This window comes from Oryza glaberrima, chromosome 5 (assembly GCF_000147395.1).
Source record: "Oryza glaberrima chromosome 5, OglaRS2, whole genome shotgun sequence".
Taxonomy (NCBI): domain Eukaryota; kingdom Viridiplantae; phylum Streptophyta; class Magnoliopsida; order Poales; family Poaceae; genus Oryza; species Oryza glaberrima.
The window spans coordinates 2,044,029-2,071,747 of record NC_068330.1 but is presented as its reverse complement, the minus strand read 5'-3'; the positions used below and the strand labels follow the sequence as shown (position 1 = coordinate 2,071,747).

At 40.5% G+C, this 27,719-nt stretch overlaps 1 protein-coding gene, 2 long non-coding RNA genes and 1 pseudogene across 4 annotated transcripts; 2 read left to right on the top strand and 2 right to left on the bottom strand.

Moving 5' to 3' along the window:
• Nucleotides 1–1,556: 1,556 nt before the first annotated feature.
• Nucleotides 1,557–12,601, bottom strand: LOC127773171 (uncharacterized). Its single transcript, XR_008017522.1, has 4 exons — nucleotides 12,324–12,601; nucleotides 4,019–4,097; nucleotides 3,658–3,732; nucleotides 1,557–1,948 (listed from the first exon to the last, which is right to left on the bottom strand). It is a non-coding gene; the product is annotated as an uncharacterized LOC127773171 (long non-coding RNA).
• LOC127773169 (uncharacterized) lies at nucleotides 3,051–10,927 on the top strand (annotated as a pseudogene).
• Nucleotides 12,602–14,304: 1,703 nt separating the features above from the next.
• On the top strand, nucleotides 14,305–23,782 carry LOC127773168 (uncharacterized). 2 transcript variants are annotated; one of them, XM_052299200.1, is made up of 5 exons: nucleotides 14,305–14,594; nucleotides 20,263–22,312; nucleotides 22,498–22,566; nucleotides 22,668–23,116; nucleotides 23,484–23,782. In XM_052299200.1, exons 1-5 carry the CDS (start codon nucleotides 14,356–14,358, stop codon nucleotides 23,530–23,532), a joined length of 2,856 nt encoding a protein of 951 aa, XP_052155160.1. In that variant the 5' UTR covers nucleotides 14,305–14,355; the 3' UTR covers nucleotides 23,533–23,782. The 2 variants fall into 2 exon arrangements, with proteins under 2 accessions (XP_052155160.1, XP_052155159.1); XM_052299199.1 differs by lacking the exon at nucleotides 23,484–23,782 and having other exon boundaries at nucleotides 22,668–23,186.
• Nucleotides 17,329–20,724, bottom strand: LOC127773170 (uncharacterized). The gene is made up of 4 exons (XR_008017521.1): nucleotides 20,456–20,724; nucleotides 18,218–18,386; nucleotides 17,908–17,979; nucleotides 17,329–17,559 (listed from the first exon to the last, which is right to left on the bottom strand). It is a non-coding gene; the product is annotated as an uncharacterized LOC127773170 (long non-coding RNA).
• Nucleotides 23,783–27,719: the final 3,937 nt, after the last annotated feature.

Here is a 27,719-nt window from a genome sequence, read left to right as displayed (position 1 = left end):
TTGATATTAGTTCATTCCCTAATATTCGCGTTTTTTAAAAGAGCCCTACAATTTTGGAGATATCCGTGAGATTGACATTCACGATTTAGTTTTTTTTTTTCATAACTGAGTGCACTCCTGAAATCTAGTCTCATATTAGGGACTAGAATGCATTGCGCAATAGATCACCCACATAGGATTGACAGAACATGCAGGCCAGAAGATTTGGAGTTATCAGTAAGAAAAATCTGAACATGAGACTCTGGCATTATACTTCTGTATGATTACTGCTGATGCAGCCCAAAATAACCGAATTTTCTGTTCCTCCTACTTATTTGATCTTTGTATATTTTTTCTGTTACTACTATGGCAAGATTGTGATGTTGCAGGTAGACATTATCTTTTGCCACGTTGTGTATGATGCAATTGAGATAAATAGATATTCAAATTGCGTTAACAATTTTGTCTGCATAGGAATTTGCACGGTGCACGGTCCCAAAAGAACACAAATGGTAGCATTTTTCTCAATTTCATAGAAATTTTAGGGGCAATTATTTTCTTCTCTTTAAAGCCAAAGGCAAAAATGTTCCCTTCTTCCGATGGTGAAACCGGGAATGCGTAATGTATTCTTTCCCTACTAATTATTACTAAAATTTTATCATTTTGTTTGAAATCCTTTTTTTTTACCTCTAAGTGAAGAAAAGTTTTTAGTTGGGCTTGTATCCTGATGATCTAATAACTGTTATTTTAGTTTTTCCATTGTAACGCATGGGTATCCTCCTAGTAATTTCTAAAAATACTTGTCTTAGAAATATGGAGATCATATGTATAGGTTAGTATTAAGAAAAATGTTTGAGCGTACCAATCATATAGTAGAAAATAGTGGTTAAAGTTATTTTTTGAAGAGTGCATCTTTATCCAAAACAATAATTGTTATCAAACTGGAGGAGTATATGCCGTTATGGACATTTTGGTTCAGTCGACCTACGTACGGTTATGACCGAAACGACCGGCCAATTTTAGGAGATAAAAAGAATCACACAAATAATATTTGACTGGAATGGTTATTTTTGTTCGGTCGGATGGGGGCCTTGGTAAATCTGTCCATAACATTTTTTAAAGTTACATAAAAATGTTGTTCGAGGCATCTGTATATAATTCACGGTGGAATAAGAAGCAAAGCATGCAAGGCTTATGGAGCCTTAAAGTTAGCAAACGCCTTTGGTTATTTCTTTTCTCGTTGAAGATTAGTTATTAATGAGGCTGGGTTGTGCTTTCTTAAAAGCAGGGCTCCAGGCCTTTTCTCTTAAAAAGGAAAAGAAAAAGATTGTCTCCTTAACGGCACCTTGCTTGCTTACAGTCCGAGGTATTATTCTAAATAGCTTGCGAGGAACAAAAGATCTACTGGGCATGCAGCTTGCCGGAAAAAAAATTAAGATAGAGATTAAAGATTTTCTCTTAGTCACTTCGGTGATCAAGTTTTAAATCGTTTAGATTTCCTTCCAAGCAACTCATTGGCCAAAGATATATAGTTTTTCGTACATTGAAATCAATGCTCCAAAAATTTTATATCGCGGTACAAATTTTAAATACATAAAATACAAAATACTATTATACATGAGAATGACACGTGGAGCATAGCCGAGCATCCATATCAATAACCGCTACTCCCTCCATCACATTTTAAATGCAATTGTGGGTTTCCGTGTCCGACATTTAAAATAAGACGAAGGGAGTATAGCACATTCGATGGCTTTTTTTCTTCCGATGGTACGTACCAAAGAGATTGGCCCCTATATATATAGTAGTAGATTGCTATCAGCTGACACAGTCGTGTAGTGTGTAGCCTGCTAGGGTAATTGAAAGAAATTACACCATGGATGAATCAACATCTGCTTTGGATGGTGATGAGAAGAGGAGGTCGAGGAAGGAGAGCCCGCTGCCGGAAGAGAAGTTCAACATCTTCCTACTGTTGAGATTATAGGCATATAATGATTTAATCTATTCCATAAATAAATCATGACATTACAGATGAAAACTAGCATGAACGCATCATTAGATCTACACATGTAAACTACACAGTATAACATGAACAGATCAAATATGCGCAACATATTGAACACGTACCGAGGTGACGGAAAGACCGGCTGCTTGGTCGAAACTTTTCGCAGGCGTCTACGAAGGCACGAAACACGCGAGCGAAGAGGAAGACGAGCCGTCGCGAACGAACAGGGAGCAGTCGCGCGAAGCGCTTCCCAAAAACCTTATTGCCGCCTTCTCCCGGTGCAGGACGTCGAAGACAGAGGTTCCGGAGACCTGCTCTCCCGATCGCCGGTGCACGCCGGCGAGCGAGATGGAGTAGTCTACGAGCGATGGCGCAGTACATAGTAGGAGGCAAACCCTAGATTGATTTCGCGTGTGTTGCGTGAAGACGGCGGGTCGATTTATATAGAGAAGGGTCGCTTGATCAGGGCGCCCGCACGATCTCTACTGCGCGTAACCGGATAAGTCGCGCGTAACTTATCCGGACTCCATGCCGTTTGCACGCACCGGATTTTTCGGAACGTTTCCAAAACAAAAACGAATCCGAATTTGCAGCAAAACAAAACTGCAAAAGGAGGCTGCATCTGCGCAAGGGTGAGGAGCCAATTTTTCGAACCATTCGACGCGTATGTCGTGCACGCGCGCCGCGCAAGGGTGAGGAGCCAATTTTTCGAACCATTCGACGCGTATGTCGTGCACGCGCGCCGCGCAAGGGTGAGGAGCCAATTTTTCGAACCATTCGACGCGTATGTCGTGCACGCGCGCCTGCCCGGCGAGGCGAGGCGAGCGAGCGCGCGCGTGTGTTTCCCCTCTTCTCTCCACCACACATGCTTCAAATGGCTAGGAAGGCATCCTCCCTTTTAAGGAGGTCCCCTTCTCCTAGAATAAGCAAGGTGGTACTAAACTCCACATGCATGCCAACCCATGAGGTGGGCTTTTGTGATTTTCCAAAGAATTAATCTTCGAGTGGACTAAGGCCCATTCATTAATTCCAACACCTACTCTGCACTGCTTTCGTGTACAGGGTGATGAATGGCCTCGGCACACTGGCCACTATCTGGGCGACCGTCGTTCTGCTCGGTGGATTCTCCACCCTCGTCAAGAAGCAGGATTTCTGGTACGTCACCGTCATCGCCTTCGTCCAATCCATCGGGTATGTATATATATTTTTTCACTCTACCTTCGATCGCTTCTAACTTGTCTGAATTACACAAATTTTAAAGTACTGACCCTAAAGAGTACTTCCTCAGTAAAAAAAAAAAAAGCTCAACCTACTTTAAAAAATAGCACATCAATTTTTTTGGAGACATGCCTCCCTCTCCCTGTATTGCTTGAATCCATAATACGTGCTGTTTTGTATTTTTCATCCCATGCTCCATTTGTTTGGTTTTTGTGTTCTTTAGGCCTCTAGTGGTTGAAATCGTTCCCCCCACCCCCAATTTTCTTTAAACTGAGATAAAGAAATATTGTCTATAAACACCATCACAGTATCCAAACTTTATTCTATACAACATTAAGATGCAGTTAAGTTCAAAAGGTCCACCCAACGAAAATGCCAAGCAGTATGTTTCACATGTGAATTATAATTCATCAAAACTATCGAGTCCAACAGGAAAATATTATGCAGTACATTACCTGAATTGCATAGACCACACAGCATTGATCCAATAGAAAAGGCGGCCCAAGCCCATCATTTGACATTGCATGCGCCTAGTGGAAAAAAAAATCAGAAATTAGCAGGTGCGAAAAAAAAAGGCACTGGTCAATGAAATGTCACAAGAAACTACAAAGCAGTGAAAGCACAAGCCAGGCTAGCCCCTGACAATAAATCTCGGCCCAGAATAGAAGCGAAATTGCGTATGTCCGTGAAGAATGTGAGCCCAGGCATATCTACAAGAACATTTTTGAAGTATTTGCGGCAGAACATTGCTCAAGATCATAACTTGAATGAATTCTAGCACCAATCAAATCATCAAATTAGCCGCAATTCAGAAACCTCTGGATGTAGTGGCAAGCTGATGTGTATGTGCCGTTGCATAGAAGAGTCTGCAATATGACGTTTGTTCATTTAAGGCCTAGAACCAAAACAAGGTGACTTCATTAGGATGCTGACCACCAAAATACAAAGCATAACTAAAAAAAAGGTCGTTACACAGATAATCCAAACTGAATCAGCAGCTTGTACAGTGACAAAAAAAAATGTCCAAACCAAAAGTACACAGCCACACTAGATTTCTGAACTAAAAAGAAACCTAGAGTTATATAAGCTCTGATGAATCTGTGCCATGCTGATTCAAGGAAATATTCAATTGTAGTAGTATGTCTGAACTTTTCTGCAAGTTCCATCAGTAAACAGGGCATACTAATGCTGTAACTAGAGAAACACATAGGACTAACATTACAAAAAATGTTAGCGATTAAATTCAGAGATTGTACTAGTTCACCACTCATACACTAAAAACATCTAGTCTTACAAAAGTTCTGGATGTTACAAAAGTTCTGACGAGATGCACCTAATAGTACAGTGGCAAAAGGTATGTGGTTTTCAACTCTAAGGTCCCGTGTTCAATCCCCATCACACATAATTTCTTCTTAAAAAAAGTTTGGAGGGACGTCTCTCCCTCCAAATCTCCTTTCCTTTTTTTTTCCAAAATTCTGACTAAAAATCATGTGATTTGCTCCGGTGAGGTACTGGTATTTCACGATACCAAATCGTTTCCGTTCGTTATCTCAAAAATCATTTCTAGGCTTACAAGCTTCTGTATGAAATGAAATATCTAACCAAAAAGAATGGAGCTTCAATGATTATGAAAAAAAAATCATTGATCATGCAACACGATGCATCGCACAATCTATGATGGGCTGATTTTAAGAGTAAATTACCCTGTCACCATCACTGATTTTAAGAGTAATTTACTCTTAAAATCAGCACATCATAGGAAACAAACTCTTGATTGCCATAGTTTTGATAGTTACCCTGTGATGGTGATAAAATCCATGAACACAGTGATCACAATGACATGCAGTGCTTTGCTGCTCAGTTTCACAATTAGTTTGCCAAATCACTCCTGTCAAGCATTGGAATGGAAACTTAGAATTCACAACTACGCACAAGACACAGAAACATAGCATAAAAGTAAAGGGTGATGGCATCCATAAAAAAACAACCCAGGATTGATGCCTTTCTTCGATGCGAATGGCAACTGCAGGTAGTCTAAGGCTTTCCAGACTCAGCACCACATTATCAATATTATTTCCTCCACAGAACATATACAACTAAAAAACTAAATCACCGTGTGAGAGACAACAAATAACCACAAAAAAAAAGTGCAAATGTGATCATCAACTCTAAGAAAATTAGCTAGTCATTAGTACAAACACAAATCATCATCATGTTCAGAGAAAATCTGAAAAGTTCTTTTGAAAAAAGAAGCTCTAGATACATAAACATGACAGCAAAAAAACAGCACATTCCAATCGACTTGTTAACTTGTAGAGGCCCCCATTCACTTGCAGGTATCGTTAGCTCAAAAGCTGAAAATATTACTCAGTAAATTCAAGTCTAGAAACAGAGAATGCCAGCTCCTTGAAACAAAATTTAGAAAATCTGAATCTAAGCAAACAAATGGATATATAATGTGCCTATTCAGAGACTTGAACATCTAGGCATGGTACTGAATGCTTCGTAAAAGAGAACTTTTAAAATTTACATTGCTATTAGTAAATGGAGGTAAAATGAAATTGTTATCAGTGAAATTAACCTCAGAGAAGTCATCCGAACTAAGTACTATAATTGAACTTAAATAAAACACTGCAATATTCAAATATGTTACAAAAAGACCATGCTGTCAATCACACATGTATTCAGACAGAACAGAACTAGCAGAGTACACAAGTGCCAACTCTCAATTATATACCACTCACAACCTCACTGATAGCACAACTAAACACCACTAGACAAACATATATTGGAAAAAATGCATATCCGAGAAAAAAGTAAGCTTCATTTAAATAGGAAAATTGGATGTGTACATCCTTTTCACGGATGTTGAGGCCAGGTTTTTTAATCCATTATCTAAAAAAATATAAATAGGAACAAACTAAATACATAAATATGACATGAACAAAACCAAAAGATAACCACCTATATGCTTTATGGGTGAACTCCATTGGTCATTATGTCACATAGTAAAAACAAAATCAAAGATCAACAAACATAATGTTGATTATTTGATGAAACAATATGTCTTTTGGAGCACATTTGAATAAAAGGGCATACATGTCATAGAGTAGTACTGACTGAGTCAGATAGTTCAGTATGAAAAATGTAAATATGTACAGCCAATAACAAAGAAAGCCATGTTCACAGGACAAAGCAAATTAAGAGATGGATTTCTAGCCTTCTAGATTCTTACCAAATTCTAACAAAACCTCGGGAATTGCAAGTTCAGACCTACAAACAGATAATGCCGCCTTAAAAGTTCTGCATGCAGTGAAATATCAAACATAACAATATGGTAGGTTGAAACAACTAAATTAATGGAAACTACATACAAAATGGTAGGTGAAATTAATGAAACCATGCATACAAAACTAACAAATAATACTTATATGCTAATCTATATCCTCAAACCAAGAATTAGCTAACTATGAACTAGCATATAATACTTGTATGCTAATTTATACATAACTTAAAAAACTAGGTACTATCTGCTTTCTCTATCAAAAATCAACCCAGGGCTTTTACTTGCAGAAATTATCTAGATGATTGAGGTTTCCTAACAAAACTACTCATGTTCCATGTGAACAAAACAATTCTAATTTCCTAAACAAAACTGTCCATGTTCAATGTGAACAAAACATAGTATACATAGTTGCTTGTTTTGAAAAAAAATTAAGGACGAATGAGAAAGACTGTAACACCTTAAATGAGAGACATGGGGAGAGTGGAAAGGTGGTTTGGGGGCGGGGGGGGGGGGGGGGGGGGGGGTAATAAAGTGAGAAATTTGAATGAGAGTTGATTGGTTGGACAACAAGTACTCTAGAATTCCTTACATTGTAGGACAAAATTCAAATGCTTGGATCCCTTATATTACGGGATGGAGGCAGTAGATATTGAGAATGCATATAATATTGCTTCTCATTTAAAGAAAGGATATTGCTCAAGTAAACTGACACAGGAGATTTCTCTGAACATTCTTAACTAATAAAAGATATGTTATCAAGCAAAATTGTCAATTGATACAAAACTAGAGCAAAATATATAGTTTCCCTAGACAAAAAGGAGACCAACATGATTTTGCTAAAAGGAGTTATGAGTAACTGGAGCAAAATGTCCTTGTACTATACAAAATATGAAACTAAAGTTAGACTAAACTTATCAAAATATGAAACTGAAACTTGTACTGTACAAACTAAATCATTTTTTATCAAAATTTATGTAAATTTATCCGCTATGAATGATTTGTACAATTTAAAATATTGTTCATATAAAAAATGTATATAACTTTTTCCGCTGGAAATTATATATATAACTTTTATATCACTATCGGTTCTTGAGAAGAACCGGTAGGGATTTCAATGGTTCTCCTTATGATTAAAACCGGTAGTGATATTATGGGTTCTTCCTATGAACTGGTAGCTTAAGAAAGGTCGGGATGACTCTTTTCCTAACAGTGATAGTGATATGTGAAGCTCACAGAAGTATACATTGCAATGCATTGACAGGATTTTGGGTGGTTACGAGGATCCTGCACATCAAATTTTCTTGCACGCACCAGAAGCACTAATAAAGAACAGGGAGGCCGAAGCTTGGGAGCGACGAAAGAGTTGGTGGAGGCGCAGAGGAACACAGCAGCAGCAGCAACAACAACCCAGAGGAAGGCCCAAAAGAAGAAAACAAGAAGAGGAGAAAGCACGGAAGTGGTGCGACGACATCTATGGGTTCCAAGCCTTCCTTGGGATTGCCATCTACGTCGCCATGTGGTTGGGCAAGGTCGCCGCTGTGGCCACCTGCATAGCTCTATCCTCGAAGCGTCTCGAGAAGCAAGACTATCTGGAATCCGGGGACGATGAGAAAGGTGACCACCAGAACATCAGGTGGTCCCTCAATATCTTCTACAGTCTGGTGCTTGCCCAGGGAATCATCTTCATCTGCATGCTACTGAACCCACTGACTGTTTATTTTGTGCTTAAGGTCCGAAGGAAGTACAAGCTATTTGAGCCCTCTGGTCTCAAGATAATCTACCGTTACAAGAAGTACAATTACCTGGGGTTCATTGCTGGCAATGTACGTGCCACCCTCAACATGCACCTGGTCACCTTTGCCAAGAATTTGGCAGTGTCCAACACGATCGATGACCAGTTAGCTGGTGTTCGGGCCATGGACCGCATCCTCATGTCAGTGGAGTTTAGAAGCCTGGCCCTTAGGAGGCTTCGAGCTTCCATGGAACCCGACGATTTGGGGAAGCTGATCGATATGCTAGGCTTCGTCAGTACCATGGAGGAGGAACAGAATATCATCAGAGGCCATGCTGCAAGAGTTGTGCTCAAATTCAGTCCTGACCTTATGCTTCAGAGTTATCCTCAAATCCTCTATCTCATTTCCTCTTCCCTGCTCAGCACATCCAACAAGAGGGTGTGCAAGTGCAACATGGACTCTGACTTAGTCTGGTTTGGCCTGCACATCCTGGACAAGCTCACGGACAACCCAGAAAATTGCAGGAAAGCCAAAGACGATGACAGTGATCTATTATTGCCTACGATTATAGACCTAGCCAACCTTTGTGGACATGGTCATGGCAACAGCGTAAGGAGTAACACTACCATTTCTGACTCTTGGATTGAACAAGAGATTATTCCTTTGCTTCAAAAAGAAGATGATATTCCTCTTCCTTTCATCAACAAGATTGACCAAGAAATTATTGTTGGCATGGCACTCAACATCTTGAGCAAGCTGGTCGCTGTGCCGGGTGAGGCTGGGGAAAAACTAAGGAAAGAAACCTCAAAAGACTTGCACTTCCTGACAAACACTGGGATGATCATGGAGCATGTCGAAGCAACAAGAGTCATATCATGCTTAGCTGTGGATAAGGAAGCACGGCAAGACATTGGCAAGTTGCCTGAGATCATCAAGAAACTTAAGGATTGTCTACTTTCCAAGACACCATATGTAAATATGACGAAAGTAGCTGCCAAGTTGTTGCTTATGGAGTACACCAGTGAGGAATTATTAAAACCGTGTTCTGCTTTTCATCGAGGAAAATCGTACTGTAGAAGATCAAAGCTTTTCACTACCAATTTCAGCCTTCATAGAAGAACTTTATCTTGATCAACTTCCCCAGAGAGTGGTACAGAGACTTGATCTGGAAGATGTACTTTCCTCGCCACGGGTGAATCACTCTGAAGCAGCTGCTAAAGCATTAATTCTGCTCACTACAGGATGTGAAAACAATGTTGAAGCTTTCCTAAAAGGGATCAATGAAAAGGAGTTGAACAAGATAGTGAATGTGCTCTCTTCAGAAGACAGAGATAAAGAAAAGAGAAGGGCGCTGGCACAATTTGAAGGACGACATAATCTGGACCCAGAAACATTGCGCATAGTCAAAAAAATAATCTTGGCTGAGGGTGAAGAACAGGCAACAAGTATGCATGCAAAACTCCTGCAGAATTTGCGTGCCTACTCAGGACCAAAAGAATTTGATGAGTACATGAAATTAATAGATGCAGCACTGCCAAAGGTAATTTTGTTTTAATTCTAGCCATCATCTTTGGATGTAATCTACTCAACATATATATTTTGTATGTATGCATCAGCTCAGAATAATGCCTCATCACCATTTTACTTTATCACGACAATATTCATTGACTAAGCAATATGGTGACAATGATCGATATATCTATCTGAAAATTTAATTATATAGGTGCTCAAAGCAGTCGTAGATGCAGTGGCGACTTTGGAGGATCCATCATCATCAGAAAATCTGAACCATGTAAGAAAATAGTAGCTGTTTTCCCTTACCTACTGACTACTTCATTTGCACCTAGTCTAACTTCCCAATTCACAAAAGAAACAATTTTCTTTGGATATATATGTAGGTAAAGGATGACCTGTGGATCAAACAAGGCAAAGTACTAGAGAGTTTTATAGGCCTCGCAGTGCAGATTTGTAGGTCCCCGAACGCAACGAGTGATTTCTCCACTGCACTAAAAGATGCCAATCTTACTGTGCACACATTCATCAAGAAGCTTAAGAAGATATTAGAAGTCTACAGGTCTCCAAGTACTGATTTTCCATGCATAAGGGTATCCACACTTGAGTTAATTACTTGGATGGTCGAAGAAAACAGCAGCTACAGAGAAATACTCCTAAAATGTGGAATATATGAGGAACTGAATGAAGTGGCAAGGACTGCTAGAAAACTTGAGAGCTTCAAGCTGTTTCACTGCGGTGTTGGGATTCCTACGGATGGTCCAATTGAATGCATCTCTTCCCGCGCAACTGAATTACAAGAAAAGCTTCAGCAAAGCCCCAATTTTGAGAAAAGGTACTGTTTATGCCCTTTTAGTTAAAACATCAGTTCAAACATACTTAGACTCCTCTTGGAGAATTCGTAAACCCAAACTTAAATGTTTGTCTTTAATCTGCCAATTGTCAAGGACTCTGCCATGTACTCCCTTCGTTACAAAATATAAGGTATTTTGACCGGATGGGAGAGTCTGTTCCAGATTTTTAGTATTAGAATATATCTCATTCGGTCAAAATACCTTATATTTTGGGATGGAGGGAGTAGTAAACAGTTCCCAAGTTGGCTGTGATTTCATCTAAAATGACTTCCTTACTTGTTCTTGCAGATACATCTGCTATGGAGAACATGCAAGCAGCATATCTGTTTTAATTGCTTAGAACAGTCATTTGCTTGGTTCTTTCTGACCACCAACACCATCATCATCCTTTTGTGTTTGTGCCAACCAAATTTCGTGTTTGAGTGCTTGTGTTTTCATTTGCTTGGTTATTTCTGACCACCAACATCATCACCATCCTTTTGTGTTTGTGCCAACCAAAATTCGTGTCTGAGTGCTTGTGTTTTCATTTGGATAGTGTGTCGGAATGGTTGTGTTTTTAAACCCAGTGTCAGAATTTTGTGAGACTATAATAATTTCCATGGATACCATCAAATCACCATGGCATGCTACAAGGTTGTGCAAGTTTCTTGTATGTTCGTATGATTTTTTTTTCTGCAAAATATCCATCACAAAACACCATATCAATAACCTCATATCATTGATGAACTCACCGACATTGTAACTAGTGTGTCTACTGTTAGCCCAAACACTCACTTGCACACACACAGCTCTCTCACAGCTCTCTCTCTCTCTCTTTGTCTCGATGAAACACACACACACAGGAGGCAATGACAGAGGAAGAAGATGAACAACACGCAATGAAACAAAGAGACTCAAGGAAATTTCTTGTCACTGCACACCAGTGAACCACCACACACTTCACTTTCTATTCTCCACACATTAATCGCACACTGATTACATGCTTAAATAGCACACACGCGCAGCAGCACACTAGCCACGTTTTTGCCGCACTAACCGGCCACCACTCACATGACTTAGCCACTAATTAACCACTAATCACGTCTCTATGCATGCAGGCCATATCTCTTTGCATGCAAATGCACTAACACACATGCAACACAGCTCACCGATCCACAATCCATGCCACTACTCCAGCTACTTGACTCGGCCACTACTCCCAGCCGATATCCACATATAACTTCCTACATGCAAGCACTTACATGCAGATCATGGATTTTCTTGATCAAGCTAACTCATGCACGCACTAATCACAACTCACATAATAAACAACAAGATTAAGTCTAACATCTACCTTGTTTCATATCGACCATGTTCAACTGCGTGTGCCCTAAAGAATGAGGCGATCAAGCAAATTCGCAGTATAATATTCAAGCATGATCCAAACAGAGCCGTAAAGCTAATCCGCACCAGATATTCCCTAAACCAGTGATTAAGCCACCTAATAAACCAAGGAGACCATCCAAAAGTTGATTTACACGCATCGCATTCATAGCGCGCAGAAATCCTCAGATAGATTTTCCCCTCCTCCGCTATTTAGAATTTCATACATTAGGTTAGATTAACTAACTACAACCAGGCACAAACTTTCCAACCCAGCAGCATCCTCCAATCTAGCTTGGAACCAAATCGGTAACTCGCCCAAAAATAAAAAGGGGGCAAAAATGCAGCGAGGAGGAGAGGATGAGAGAGCGTACGAGCTAGTGCAGGCTCCATCCGCCCGGTCGCCACGCTCATCGGCCGTCGGCCACCCCGCTTTCTCCGCCGTCGCCGTCGCGGCGCCTTCCCATGGATTGGAGGAACTCGAGCCTGCTCCATTTGGATTCGCCGCAGTAGGGAGGGGATTTGGGAGGCCCATGGGCCGGTCTGGGTGTTAATTAGTAGCAGGTAAGGCCCACTTTGATTTAAAGGAAGAAATTAGTTCACTTAGGTCCCTTACTTTGTCGTCGAGTCCAAAATTCGTCCCTGGACCGAACGCATCCCCCAACTTACTGAAAACCAATGCAAACGAGCTCTGGTAGTAGTATTGTCGCCAGTTTTGACTGATGTAGCTCATTTGACTAGGCCTTCGCCCTATGTAGTATTGACATGACGTTTACATGTCAATTCGATCCTGAAAAATAATAAAAATTGTTGGGGCCACATGTTAGTTACACACACAGAATAGTAAAAATGGCAGGGCCCATGTGTTAGATGTGCAACTTTTTTTTTTATATCCTACAATAAATACGCATTCTTGCGGTGTATATCTATCTCAAAATAAACCACTCTAGGATTGGATGGGACATTACCCAGTAAAATGAATCTGAATAAGAGCATATCCAAATTCATTGTATAAGGTAACATCCCGTCTAATTTTAGATTGATTTATTTTACAATGGAGGAGTAGATAAAAGACCGAGTTGTGAGCCGCTGAATGGAATAGTTCCATTTCTTAGATGACACCCTAATGATGTGCTCCTAACAGCTAATTCTCGCGGTTTGGTTGGATGGGGACCGTGGTAAATCTGTCCATATTTTCTTTATTTTTAAAAGAAAAGAAAAAAAAGGCGTGGAGGCACCTGCATATATCACGTCGGAATAAGAACTAAAGCATGCAAGGCTTATGGAAGGCTTAAAGTTACCAAACTCCTTTGGTTATTTCTTTAATTTTATCGTTGAAGATTTAATGTCTCTGTATGTGTGCTTTATTAAAAGCAGGGCTCTTCGGTCTTTTCTTAAAAGCAAAAAAAAAGTCTGTCTGTCTCCTTGACAACACCTTGCTTTCATATTGTTTTTGGTATATTTTTTTTACAATTACATGGTAAATTCACACACGCACACACCACTACACATGTAACACCATATTCACACATCCGTGACCGTGAATGGGGCTTCTAACACACGTTCAAAAAGAATAAAACCAACTATACATCCCTAACCTCACTAATTAAGTTTCCGATGAAAACACATGTTTAAAGAGAATACACATAGATGATCTAATTAACGGTCCCATTGTTTCACTTATTCGTGAAATAAGCCAAACGATAGATTTGTAAGTGAAATGTAATCTGTGAATAAAATTTTTATATACGTGCTTTTAGCAATCTAAAAGAAAAGGCTGAAAAATAAACTTCAATGAAAAAAACTTTAAAATCAGCTCCAATTTTAAGGTTGAAAATTTATATTTTGGCTGATAAGTATAAGCGAAAAGATAAGGTATTTCACGACCATTACATACGTTTACGAGCATTGGGAATAAATATCAGGATTTAAATTCAGACGGGTTAAATCATACACCCACAATTTCATGACCGTACCACTTGTGTTTCCTTGTTCCTAGGTACGACTCTCTCTGTATTTTAATATATGACACCGTTGATTTTTCGAACAACGTTTGACCATTCGTCTTATTCAAATTTTTTGTGCAAATATAAAAATATTTATGTTATACTTAAAGAATATTTGATGATAAATCAAGCCACAATAAAATAAATGATAATTACATTATTTTTTGAATAAAACGAATGGTCAAATGTTGATTAAAAAGTGAACGGCGTCATACATATTTTAATATGGAAGGAGTACTTATTATTCTAAATAGCTTGTAAGAAACAAAAGATCGCCTGGCCAAGCTTTCATTGCCTTAAAAAGGCTAGCGACACACAAAACTACTGGCCATTAGTGCAACACAAACACTGTGCCTAGTTTAGGGTAATAGCCATAGCCAACGTACGATCGACGACCAATATGGATTCATCTGCTGCGGATGGTGAGACGAAGGAGGAGTCGAAAGTGAAGATGTTGCTGCCGGAAGATTTCCTCAACACCGTCCTCCTCTGCACTGCTTTCTTGTACAAGGCGATGAATACCATCGGCACGCTGGCCACCATCTGGGCGACCGTCGTCCTGCTCGGTGGATTCTCCACCCTCATCAAGAAGAAGGACTTTTGGTACGTCACCGTCATCGCCTTCGTCCAATCCATCGGGTAAGTATAATTAATTAAGTTGCAGTGACCTGATTAGCACCTTAAGATCCTGAGTTAATAGGAGCGAATTTTAGATTGGGTTATTTAAGGGCTAAGTCCCTAGTTGGATATAGAGGCCGGGTAAAAACAATCCTTCTCTTAAAAAAAGTATAATTAATTAAGTACATCCTCCTCCGGAGTATTAGCTTGAATAAACCAACTTTAATTTCGGTTTAGAATACTGGTTAAGCAGTAATTACTCCTTCCGTTCTTTTTTTATTTGACACTGTTAATTAATATTCCCTCCATTTCAAAATGTTTGACACCGTTGACTTTTTAGCACATGTTTGATCGTTCGTCTTATTCAAAATAATTTGTGAAATATGTAAAACTATATATGTACATGAAAGTATATTTAACAATGAATCAAATGATATGAAAAGAATAAATAGTTACTTAAATTTTTTAAATAAGACGAATGGTTAAAGACGTACTACAAAGTCAACGGTGTAAAATTTTAAAATGGAGGAAGTATATAACTAGTGGGATGACTTTATCTCAATTTGACCAGTGGGAACTTTTAGTTATGATGTTTTGATGAACTTATTAGAGATAAGATAGTATAATATTATATCTAAGCATGTAAAGTATACTTTGATAATACATCTTTTTAAGTATATTTCTTAAAAAAAGTAAGAAGTAAGATGATCAGTCAAAGTTTGTATATTATTAAACTAGCTTATAAAACTCTGTAACAAGGTAAAGGGCAAAGGAGCGACGCAACTACCAATAGGTGCCGGATTTTTAGAAAAAAAAATCGGACACTCCGCTCCTCTCCTACTAGTCTATGCGTCGTGACTGTACTATATCTACTGTTTCTACTCCAGTAAATTAGCATGTGTAAGAAGCCTATATGCTTGTGCACGCATGGCTGTATGGTTGTAGCCCTTATCTCAACCATACTTTTCATTTCTTTAAATATTTTTTCTTCTAAATTAATTATCCGATTTTCACCATTAAACTTGTTGCAGTTAAATCTTTATAACAAGATCTCAGACGGTTGTATTTTGATATGGAAAATCAAGCGTTATTTCACCACTTATAGAAAATTGTTTTACCGTTTGCTAAATATTCCAACTCACTCTATAAAATGATTCAGAGAAATATAGCATTCAAAAAAATACTAACTGCAATACGAACAACCATTATATAAAACATTGATTCTCGTGAGACATAAAAAAATATATAAAAGATACAATATATTTGTAAATATGTACTATTATTAAAATATTTTTATAACATTGTATAAAACATTAAGTTGTTACTTTTGACACATTATAAAATACTAATTGGAACATTCAAATAACAACACGTGCAACATTTACAAATAGCTACGTGTAATCTTGTTGTAAACATTTGATTGCAATAAATTTAATGGTATGACCAGATTGTAGATTGGAGAAGTAATTTAGGGAAAAAATCATTTAAATATATAGAGATGTATGCGTGCATGGTTAGATAAGAGCAAGGATAATACTAGGCTATAAGCAAGCTATATGCTTATGTGGAAGAGAGAGATAAACAAAAGTGGGGAGTGTTGGCTCTCATGCAAGAGCTAACTGCACACAAACTCTAAGAAATATGCATTAAATTCATGGTGAGAGAAAGAGAGGATGAAGAAAATAAAGATAACCTTATAGCCAACCTACTATATATGTTAGCTTTAATATTGACTAATAGTAAATAGTGAGCTCTACTATTAAACTTGCTCTAAAGTGATATGCATGGAGGCAATACAGTGGACATGATTATGCGCGTGATGATGAGAATCCGATATTTTGCTAGAGCGTCAGGCATCCGACGCAGAGCATTCTCGGAAAACAAGGGGTATATAACACACGAGAAACTTTTTTCCGTTTCCATATCGAGGCCAATCCAGATGATGAGGCTTCTCTCACTAACCTCGTTCAGTTTACGGTTATATCATTAAATTAATACTATAGTTATGTTATTGACACGTGGGTCATAGTAAAATAAGACGTACCCACGTATCACTAACACACGGTTAGTGACTCCACTGCAATCTGCACAAAGTTACTAGATATTCACTTTCGACCAATCCATGTGACAGTAAAAGTCATAGAGAAAGTGGGATATTGGATCATGGTTCAGACGTCTCGTGTCAGTGACATGTGGGGTTTTCTTGGATCACATGTGGGTTAGGAGGGTAAGCCTGTGTTTAGTTCAGTTTAAGCTTCCAAAAATTCCGTCACATCAAATATTTAAACATATACATGAAGCATTAAATTTGGACAAAAAAACCAATTACAGTTTGCATGTAAATTACGAGACGAATATTTTGAGCCTAATTACGCCATGATTTCACAATATAATGCTACAGTAAACATTTGCTAATGACAGATTAATTAGGCTTAATAGATTTGTCTCGTAGTTTATAGGCGAAATCTATAATTTGTTTTGTTATTAGTCTACATTTAATACTTTAAATGTTGTCCGTATACTTCAAAATTTTTTCTGAAAAGTAACTAAACACGGCCTAAATCCTCAATTTCAATCCAATAAATAGAGGGTATATGATCAAATTTTGCTATAAAACCCAACGATGTACAATGTTTTTTTATGAGATCTCATAAACATTCGACGGGCAAAAGCGAAGTAGCACATATACCAATTGAGATTCTCATTGATGCAATGCAAGTATATTCCAAACAGCAAATTATAGTTTAAGCTCCTTCTCGACATTGAATTAGCTTTATGTTCCATCTCAACATCGAATTATCCAAACTCTGTATCTATATAAACTTGTCCTGCATTTTGATCACCATCTCCGCTGCTATCACCGTCGATCACTGTAATCGTTCTCACGGTTAGCTGCACGGGAGTTTGCAGTACTGACTCGTCATCTTCTGATCCTGACCATGCTGATCTCTTCTGTTCCATGGCAGACTGAGGATGTCCCTAGTCCCTACGTGCATAAAGAGAAAATAGATCAGCAAATTTACATGACAGTTTCTGGAAATATCGGTTGGAGAGGCTAAACGCAATGAAAGTAGAGGGCAAAAGCTAAATATAACAAGGAAAATGTACTGTTAGCTATGTTGGTAAAGAAAAAAAAAATGTGTACAGGCTATGTAAGAATGAGCTATAAAAATGTTATAGCTAATTTTAACAGAACTCATGCATCTTATATAACGAGTTTGATCACAATTAGGCAATAATAGGCATCACATAATCTATGCTACTTAAAAAATGCTTGCGATGATTATGGATAATAATGGATAGATATATATTCTGTCAGGAGCAAGAAGATTACCTAAATTTTTTCGCGAACGCTAGATTCCCTAAATTTAATTGATCCACCAATCTTTCTAATTCATTTGTGGGACTGGTCAAACAAAGGAAGCCACATTAGCTTCTGGATAAACGTTAGATTTGCTGACAGAAACTAATTCCAACTTCGAATAAAAAAGGATTAGAAAAATAATGGAAACTGGCAGCTGGCAAGTGTTGCAAGGATAATCCACCAATTAAATAAACTTGAAGTCAGTTCATGCCTGAACTGAGAAGCTAATTAGACCCTATTTGTTCCTTCTTCTTTGCAAATTCAGAATATACAAAGATACCTGAACTGAGCAGCAGGTAGCCGCTCGCTAGGATAATGCCCGATCTCCATATATAGCTCTCCTCTCCCACTCCCCGTTGGGCAGCAGGGAGTTGCATGGCTGTAACATCACCTTACCTGTGTCCCTCGTGCACCATTGCCACTGCTTTCGGAGTCGGAGGCAAGGCACCCTGCAACACAACAGCAATTTTTTAGTCTTATATAAAGGTAGCTAGCTTATTGGAAACTGTGTGAGTAAAACAAACTCTCATCTATCCAGCCTAGCTGAATCCAGACAATTAGTTCCGGCACATGAATTCATTGTCATGCCTTATTGTTCCTGTAATGGAATACTTCCTCCGTTTCACAATGTAAGTCATTCTAGCATTAACATCAATATGAATGTGGGAAATGTTAGAATGACTTACATTGTGAAACGGAGGGAGTATATGGCATGAGTTTTAAAACTGATAATTTCAGTACTACTTGTAACAGAGCTAGAAAGAGCATATACAAAGCACGCAATGCAGTAGATCGATCCACATGTTCATGTGTTGATGCTACACAATTGCACAAGCAGCTATCTAAATTTTGGTAGAGTCATCTTCCGAAAGAAACAAAGAATCCTCTGAACCCCTAGATAATTAGTAATTTAAAAAGTGGAAAGCCCAAAAGGATGAAACAACATCGTCAAGCGAACTGCAGAAGACTTCGCAGCACATGGTGGGATGGCAGTTGACTGCATGGTGATGGACTTCGATCATGAGCGTTAGCACCCCCAAAGATTCCCTCTACAATATTATAAATCTAATCTTGCAACTCTAATCAGCCGCTGAAGCAATTAGGGAAATATAACTCATGTTGTGATGCCAAAACCACTGAAACAAAATTTCAAGTGTTTTACAATGCCATTGGTTGACGCTAGCACCATCAGACATCAACACACAAACTGTAAAAGATGTTGATAATTTCCATTTTCGAATAAATTGATCGTTTCCCCAAAATTTAATGCCGAGAAATGTGAATGTCCTGCATGCCTTGTGATTGCTTCTCCTGCATGTATAGATGGCCAAAAGGCCTGGGCCCGACGGCCCGGCCCACAGCACGGGTTTGGCCTGGCCCAGGCACGGCACGACCCGACTAGTGTAGAGCCCATGCCTAGGCCTCTGCCTCGGCACGGAAGGCCGGCCCGGCATGGCATGGTTCAATGGTCGGGGAGGCAAAATAGACTTATTTCAGCCATGTAAGGTACATCCCAAAGAGATGAGGGATGCAAAATAGACTTATTCCAGCCATATAAGACACGACCCAAGGAGATGAGGGAGGCGAAATAGACTTATTTCAAGGAGTACGGTGGGCTTTCGTGCCTTGGAGCCGGCCCAGCACGGCCTGAGTCTTATTAGGCCGTGCCTGGGCCATTGATGCAGCCCGTGGGCGGGCACGGTTCAGCCCGGCTGTAGGTCGGGTCGTGTCGGCCCGACTGATCTCGGGCCCAGGCCTGGTCGTGCTCGGGCCGAGCGGCCCATTTCACTCACTAATAGCTCTTTTCACTCACTAATCAGCAAACCTAAAAATAACATACTAGCACTAATGTACAGCATTCTCGATATGTTCAACTTGTTAAAAAAAACTTAACCAAGTCTATCACTATGTCACGTGGCCAAAACCACCTATAAAAACACACTATGGGGTTATTTGAACATGTTTCTATATTTCAAGGGATAGAATACCCTGTTTCCTACTTTATGGGGTTAAGTAGACCAACATTAATACTTCAGGGGATAAAGTAGAACTTTTCCTAGATAGATTTATACAAATTAAAATATTGTTTATACAAAAGGTTTTTATTCACCGAAAAATTGTATCACTTTTATATCACTGTCACCAGGGTTCTTGAGAAAATAAAAGCAGTCAGTACGTATTTCAGTGGTTTTCCTATAAAACCCGGCAGATAGTGACATTGCGGGTTCTTTGTATGAATTGGTAGTTTAATTATTAAGAAGGGCTAGGATGACTCTTTTTGTATTAGTGTTATATGAAGCTCACCGCAGTACAATTCATTGACAGGTTTTTGGGTGGTTACGAGGATCCTGCACAGCAAATTTTCCTGCGCGCACCAGAAGCACTAATGAAGTACAAAAGGACCTCAACTTTGAAGGGATTAAGTTGGTGGAGGCGCAGAGGAACACAGCAGCAGCAGCAAGAACCCACAAGAAGGACCAGAGGAGGAAGAAGGCACAAAGAGGAGAAAATATGGTACCTGTGCAGCATCTATGGGTGCCAAGCCTTGCTCGGGATGACCATCCTTGCCGCCGTGTGGTTGGCCAGGGTGGCCGCTGTGGTCACTGTCTTAGCCCTATCCTGGAAGCGTCTCAAGAAGCAAGACTACTTGAATCCCGGGGACATCATGAATGACCAAAACCAGAACATCACGTGGTCCCTCAACATCTTCTACAGCTTGGTGTTTGCCCAGGGAATCATGTTCGTCACCATACTGCTCAACCCACTGAGCTATTATTTTCTGTTCAATGCCGGGATCAAGTACAAACTATTTGACCCCTCCGGCCTCAAGATAATTTTGAATTACAAGAGGTGCAATTACCTGGAATTCATTGCCGGGAATGTGAAAGCAACCTTGCAAACGCACCTGGTCACCTTCGCCAAGAATCTAGCGGTATCCAACATGGCCGATGACAAGTTACTTGGTGTCGGTGCCATGGACCGCATCCTCAGGTCGATGGAGTTCAGAAGCCTAGCCCTTAGGAAGCTTCGAGCTTTCATGGAACCCGACGAGCTGGGGAAGCTGGTTAACATGCTAGGTTACGACAAGAGCCACAAAAACAAGACCACGGAGGAGGAGGATATCAGAGGCCATACCGCAAGAGTGGTGCTGAAACTTAGTCCAGATCTTCTGGTTCAGAGTTATCCTCAGATCCTCTATGCCATATCTTCTTCCCTGCTCAGCACATCCAAGTCCAACAACAAGAGGGTGTGCAAGTGCAACATGGATTCTGACTTGGTCTGGTTTGGCCTGCGTATCCTGGACAAGCTCACGGACAACCCAGAAAACTGTAGGAAAGCCACCAACGACGAGAGCGGTGGTGATCTATTGTCCACCATCATAGACCTCACCATCCCGTGTTGTCATGGTCATGGTCATGGCCGCAGCATGAGGAGTAACACTAGTACCATTTCTGATTCTTGGATTGAACAGGAGATTATCCCTTTGCTTCAAACAGAAAACGAGATTCCTCTTCCTTTCATCGACAAGCTTGACCAAGAAATTATTGTTGGCATGGCACTCAACATCTTGAGCAAGCTGGTCGCTGCACCGGATGAGGCTGGGGAGAAACTCAGAAAAGAAACATCAAAGCATGTGCATTTCCTGACCAACACTGGGATGATCTTGGACCATGTCCAGGCAACAAGAGTCATATCATGCTTAGCAGTGGATAAGGAAGGCCGAGAATATATCGGCAAGTTTCCTGAGATCATCAAGAAACTTAAGGATTGTCTACTTTCCAAGACACCATACGTAAATATAACTAAAGTAGCTGCCAAGCTGTTGGTTCTGGAGTGCACTGGTGATGAGCAATTGTTAAACCAAATCCAGCTTTTCATTGAGGAAAATCGTACCGTGGAAGATCAAAGCTTTTCACTACCAATTTCAGCCTTCATTGAAGAACTTGATTTTGATCAACTTCACCAGCCATGGATATGGAATTTTGTACAGAGCCTTGATGTGGAAGATGCACTTTTCGCGCCACGGGTGAATCACTCTGACGCAGCTGCTAAAGCATTAATTTTGCTCACCACAGAATGTGCGAGCAATGTTGAAGCTTTCCTACAAGGGATCAATAAAGAAGAGTTGAACAAGATAGTGAATGCACTCTCTTCTCAAGATGGAGACAAAGAGAAGAGAAGGGCGCTGGCACAATTTGAAGGACGACGTAATCTGGACCCAGAAACATTGCGCAGAGTCAAAAAAATAATATTGGCTGAGGGTGAAGAACAGGCAACAGGTATGCATGCAAAACTCCTGCAGAATTTGCGTGCCTATTCAGGACCAAAAGAATTTGATGAGTACATGAAATTGATAGATGCAGCACTGCCAAAGGTAATTTCGTTTTAGTTCTAGCCATTCTCTTTGGATGTAGTCTACTCAATATATATATTATGTATATATGCATAGGCTCAGAATTAACGCATCATCACCATTTTCCTTCCCCGCAACTATATTCATTGACTAAAGCAATATGGTAACAACGATCAATATATCTCTCTGAAAATTGAATTATATAGGTGCTCAAAGCAGTCGTAGATGCAGTGGCAACTTTGGAGGATCCATCATCAGCAGAAAATCTGGACCATGTAAGAAAATAGTAGTTGTTTTCCCTTACCTCCTGACTACTTCATTTGCACCTAGTCTAACTTCCCAATTCACAAACAATTTTCTTTGGATATATATGTAGGTGAAGGATGACATGTGGATCAAACAAGGCAAAGTACTAGAGAGCTTTATAGGCCTCGCAGTGCAGATTTGTAGGTCCCCGAACAAAAGAAGTGATTTCTCCACTGCACTGAAATATGCCAATCTTACTGCGGACACATTGATCAAGAAGCTTAAGAGGATATTAGAAGTGTACATGTCTCCAAGTACTGATTTTCCATGCATAAGGGTATCCACACTTGAATTAATTACTTGGATGGTCGAAGAAAACAACAGCTACTGGGAAATACTCCTACAATGTGGAGTATATGAGGAACTGAATGAAGTGGCAAGGACTGCTAGAAAACTTGAGAGCTTCAAGCTGTTTCACTGCGGTATCGGGATTCCTACGGAAAGAACTACCGAATGCATCTCTTCCCTCGCAACTAAATTACAAGAAAAGCTTAAGAAAATCCCCGATTTCGAAAGAAGGTATTGTTTTTGCCCTTTTAGTCAAAATGTCAGTTCAAACATACTTAGACTCCTCAAGGAGAATTCGTAAATCCAAACTTAAATGTTTGTCTTTAATCTGCCAATTGTCAAGGGCTCTGCCATGTACTCCCTCCGTTTCACAATGTAAGTCATTCTAGCATTTTCCACATTCATATTAATGTTAATGAATCTAGGCATATATATCTATCTAGATTCATTAACAACAATATGAATGTAGGAAATGCTAGAATGACTTACATTGTGAAACGGAGGAAGTAGTAAACAGTAAAAGACTTAATATGATGTGTCAAATTTCCCAAGCTGGCTATGATTTCATCTAAAATGACTTTCTTACTTGTTCTTACAGATACCGCTATGGAGAACATGCAAGCCGCATATCTGTTTTAATTGCTTAAAACAGTCATCTGCTTGGTACTTTTTGACCACCAATATAGGCATCATCTTTTTGTGTTTGTCCCAACCAAAATTCATGTCTGAGTGCTTGAGTTTTCATTTGCTTGGTTCTTTCTAACCACCAACATTATCATCATCCTTTCGTGTTTGTGCCAACCAAAATCCATGTCTGAGTGCTTGTGTTTTCATTGGGATAATGTGTCAGAATGGTTGTGTTTTTAAACCCAGTGTAACAATTTTGTGTGACTACAATAATTTCCCCACTAGCTGCGTCATTGCCCCAAGCGCAAAGATACCATCAGATCACCATGGGATGCTACAAGTGTTGTGCAAGGTAGTGCATGTATCATGTGTTTCTTGTATGCTCGTATGATTTGTCTGTTAAATATGCATCACATCACACTACTACAGAATGTCATGTCCATAACCTCATAACATAGACCATATCCATAACCTCGTAACATAGACCGACTCACCGCTATCTATAAAGATACCATAGACGGTTTCTCAAAGTGGCTTATGTTGGTACATGGTTCGTAACTAGTGGCTTTTAGGGATAAATTAAACACTAAAGGCAACATGGTAAATAAGAACTGGGACAACAACCCTCACTGTGACATCTGCTCTGCCCAGCAATAGAAACAGAAGACCATATTATTCTATGATGCAAGGCTGCTACAGTCTTATGGGAGAAATTAGGACTTCTAGACCTAGCTAATTCGTCAGAGTCGGCCTCAATTTTCTTAGAAGCAGTTATTGACAGCTATCACAACATTCAGGGTATAGAACCCATTTGGTTTGCAGCTTGTGCACACACAATTTTGGAAGGCAAGAAACATTAGGAATTTTGAAGGGTAACAAGCCAGACTTTCAAACACAACTCAATAAATGGTTCATAAGTAGTGCGTCTACCTTATTTCATATCGACCATATTTAGCACTTATATGAACTATAGGATCATATGGATACTATAATTTTCAGGAACTCCAGACTACCATCCCAACTGCGTGTGCCCAAAAGAAGAAGGGTGATGGCATTCTTTTGCATAAAGGGAAAGAACCAAATGAAAAAATATAAATGGATAATCAGAAGAGTGACAAAAATGAGAAACTACTACTTAAATAAAACTGAATCTTTATAAAAGCACAGGACAGGAGCCTGTGGGTAATCAAATTAGCTTAGTTGCATGAAGCTCGTAGCTTTTTGAAAATTGTATGTATTCTTCTCTAAGAATCAGAAACCTTGGCCGCTGACTCATATCGACAATATTATTGGTTAATGAAAAAGGAACAAATCAATTGAGACACAACATGCATTACAAGCGAAGATTAAGCTTTTTGCTACTGTTGTGATAAAGATATTCGCTTGAATGGAATTTAATTGGTAAGGAAGAGCATACACAACCAGATTGAAATCACAATGGGATAAATCAGAACATATATAGAAGAGGCTTTGCTACCATGAAACAGGCTCTCTAGCTCAAGATCTAGATGGAAAAGATTTAGCGAGGGTTTAAAGGTAGGTCGTAATTTTGGTGTACCTCCTCCCAATATAGTATTCAACGCATTCTGTAAACAGATCTCTAAAGCAAATTCGCACCAGATACTCCCTAAACCAGCTACTAATCGACCTAATAAACCAACGAGACCATCCCAAAAGTTGATTTACACGCATCGCATTCGGATTCATAGCAGAAATCCTCAGATGGATTCCCACTCTCGCGCTATTTAGAATTCATACATTAGGTTAGATTAACTAACTCCAACCAGGCACACACACAAAATAATAAAAAAGAAAAAGGCAAAAATGCAGGGAGGAGGGGGAGAGGGATGGAGGATGAGAGAGCGTACGAAATCATCTGATTGAATCGGAGCGCCTAAGTTGGCATAGGTGGTGACCCATCCGCATCTAAGTTGGTTTTTTTTGGGACAGGGGAGTATGAAGTAGTCACATGAATGCCCAAGGAATTTTTCCCGTGCTACAAATTTTAAGTGAGAAACACATGCATTTATATTTTTATCATATTTCTATGTTTTTTTATGTTTCTGTATTTTTTTTTCAATGATGCGTTCCGAATAAGCCCTCTGCAAGCAGCAGGTAACAATGGGTTGCAACAGTCACTGTCATAGCTGAAGCCTCGGCGAGCGACATGTTCGGAACGGAGCAGAATGAATAGTGTGCTACCTAATGATTACATTATTCGAGTAGCACCTTAAGATCTTAAATTTAACCGATTTAGCTATATCTCACTCGAAAGATTTTTTTTCTTATCTCACTCGATTTTCTCACTCAAATTTACAATGTATTTTCTTGTAAATTACAGTGTAACTTATGAAACTTACATGTAATTTTTGCAGTGTAATTTTTTAATCTTTACATGTAAGTTTTAAATTTTATATTGGATTTGGTCTTTTTCTTGAAGATATGGTAATTTATTGTCCATTATGGTGTTTCTTAGTTGCTTTTTATCTTTTACTGTGTCTATTGGATTTTAATCCAAAAATTAAAAATCTGTGTGATATGGTCATAAAAAATCTTTTGAAAAATGAATAGGTACTCCCAATTTAACTCTTCATCCGAGCAAATTTTAAGGCTTAGTTAAAGAAAAAAAAGTTACTAATAAAGGCCCACCAATAAAATCACGCACGATCGGAATAATCACTTCGTCACCCTTACCTGTGATCGAAATCTAATCCATTACCCTAAACCACAAAACCAGATATATCAACCCCTAAACTTCTAAAATCGGTGCAATTTGACTCCTTGGACAGTTTTGGGAGGCGTTTTTGCTAACGTGGTGCCACGTGGCACCTACGTGGCAATATTGACCGAGTTTTGTTCCACGTGGCGTTAACGTGGCACCTACGTGGTGGTAGAAATAAAAATATGCGTGGGGCCCATTAGTCATTCACACAAAAAAGAAATGTGGGCCCACGACATGTGGGATCCACATGTCAGCCCTTCTTCCTCCTCCTTCTCTCCCTTCTCTGTCTTTCTCTTCCCATCTTCCCCTTCAGTGGGCGGCGGGCGGCAAGAACGAGCGGCGGCGGCGCGCAAGTGAGGGCCGGAGCGATGACGACAGGACGGGCGAGGGCAGGAGCGGCGAGTCGCCGCCGCCGCCGTACTCCTCCTTCCTCCCTCTCTCCCTTCTCTCTCTTTCTCTCCCCTTCTTCCCCTTCGGGCGGTGGCACGCGGGGACAGTGAGAGCGAGCGGCCGGGGGGCAGTGAAGGCTGAGCTTCGGGCGCCGGCAACTAGCAAGGAGAGGACGGCACGGAGGAAGGCCTGCCCGCCGCCGTCGTCGCTGCCTCCGCTCGGGCCTCCCTGGCGCCCATCGCTATCGCCTCCGCTCGATCCTCCTCTGGCGCCACCGCCGCTCGAGCCGGGTGGCCGCCGCCGTTTGGGATGCCCCGTCGCCCGGCGGCGTCGCCTCCGCTCGAGCCGAGCGGCCTCCGCCCATGAGGCGCGCGGCGAGGCTAGGTGTGCGCGGCGTGTCGGCCTCGGAGGGTGGCGCGGACGGCCTGGGGCGCGCGAGAGCGCCAGAGGCCGGCTCGATCTGGACGCCGATCTGGATGTCGCCGCGGAGGAGGTTGGCATCGAGGTCGAGGCTGTTGCGCGGCGCCTGGAGGCCTCCGTCGTTTGTGCCGCCCTGTCGCCCGACGCCGTCACCTCCGCTCGACCTGCCTCTAGCGCCGCCGCCGCTCTAGCCGAGTGGCCGCCGCCGTTTGGCCTCCTCGTCGCCCGGCGCCATCGCCCATCACCGCCTGTGGGAGACGTGGGGGAAGAAGGGGGGAGAGAGAGAGAAGGGAGAAAGGGAGGAGGAAGAAGGAAGGAGGATGACATGTGGGGTCCACATGTCAGTGGGACCCACAATTTTTTTTTATGTGTGTGAATGACAAACGGGTCCCACAATTGTAATGCCATGTAAGTGCCACGTCAAGGCCACGTGGATCGAAGACTCGGTCAATATTGCCACGTAGGCGCCACGTCAGCAAAACCGCCTCCCAAAACCGCGCAGGGAGTCAAATTGCACCGGTTTTAGAAATTTGGGGGTTGAGATATCGTTTATGGTTTAGGGTCATGATTAGATTTCGATCACAGTTGAGGGTCATGAAGTGAACTTATTTCCGCGCGATCAAACGTGTTAAGGATCCACGTTGCGGCCCATAAAGGCCCAGATGTCTCTACTAT

Excerpts from the sequence above, each read along its gene's own strand:
- LOC127773168 (XM_052299199.1), top strand. The coding sequence starts at position 14,356 with ATGGATTCATCTGCTGCGGATGGTGAGACGAAGGAGGAGTCGAAAGTG. Across the intron at positions 14,595-20,262 it reads GCCTTCGTCCAATCCATCGG|GTTTTTGGGTGGTTACGAGG; the intron begins GTAAGTATAATT and ends ATTCATTGACAG. Across the intron at positions 22,567-22,667 it reads CAGCAGAAAATCTGGACCAT|GTGAAGGATGACATGTGGAT; the intron begins GTAAGAAAATAG and ends ATATATATGTAG.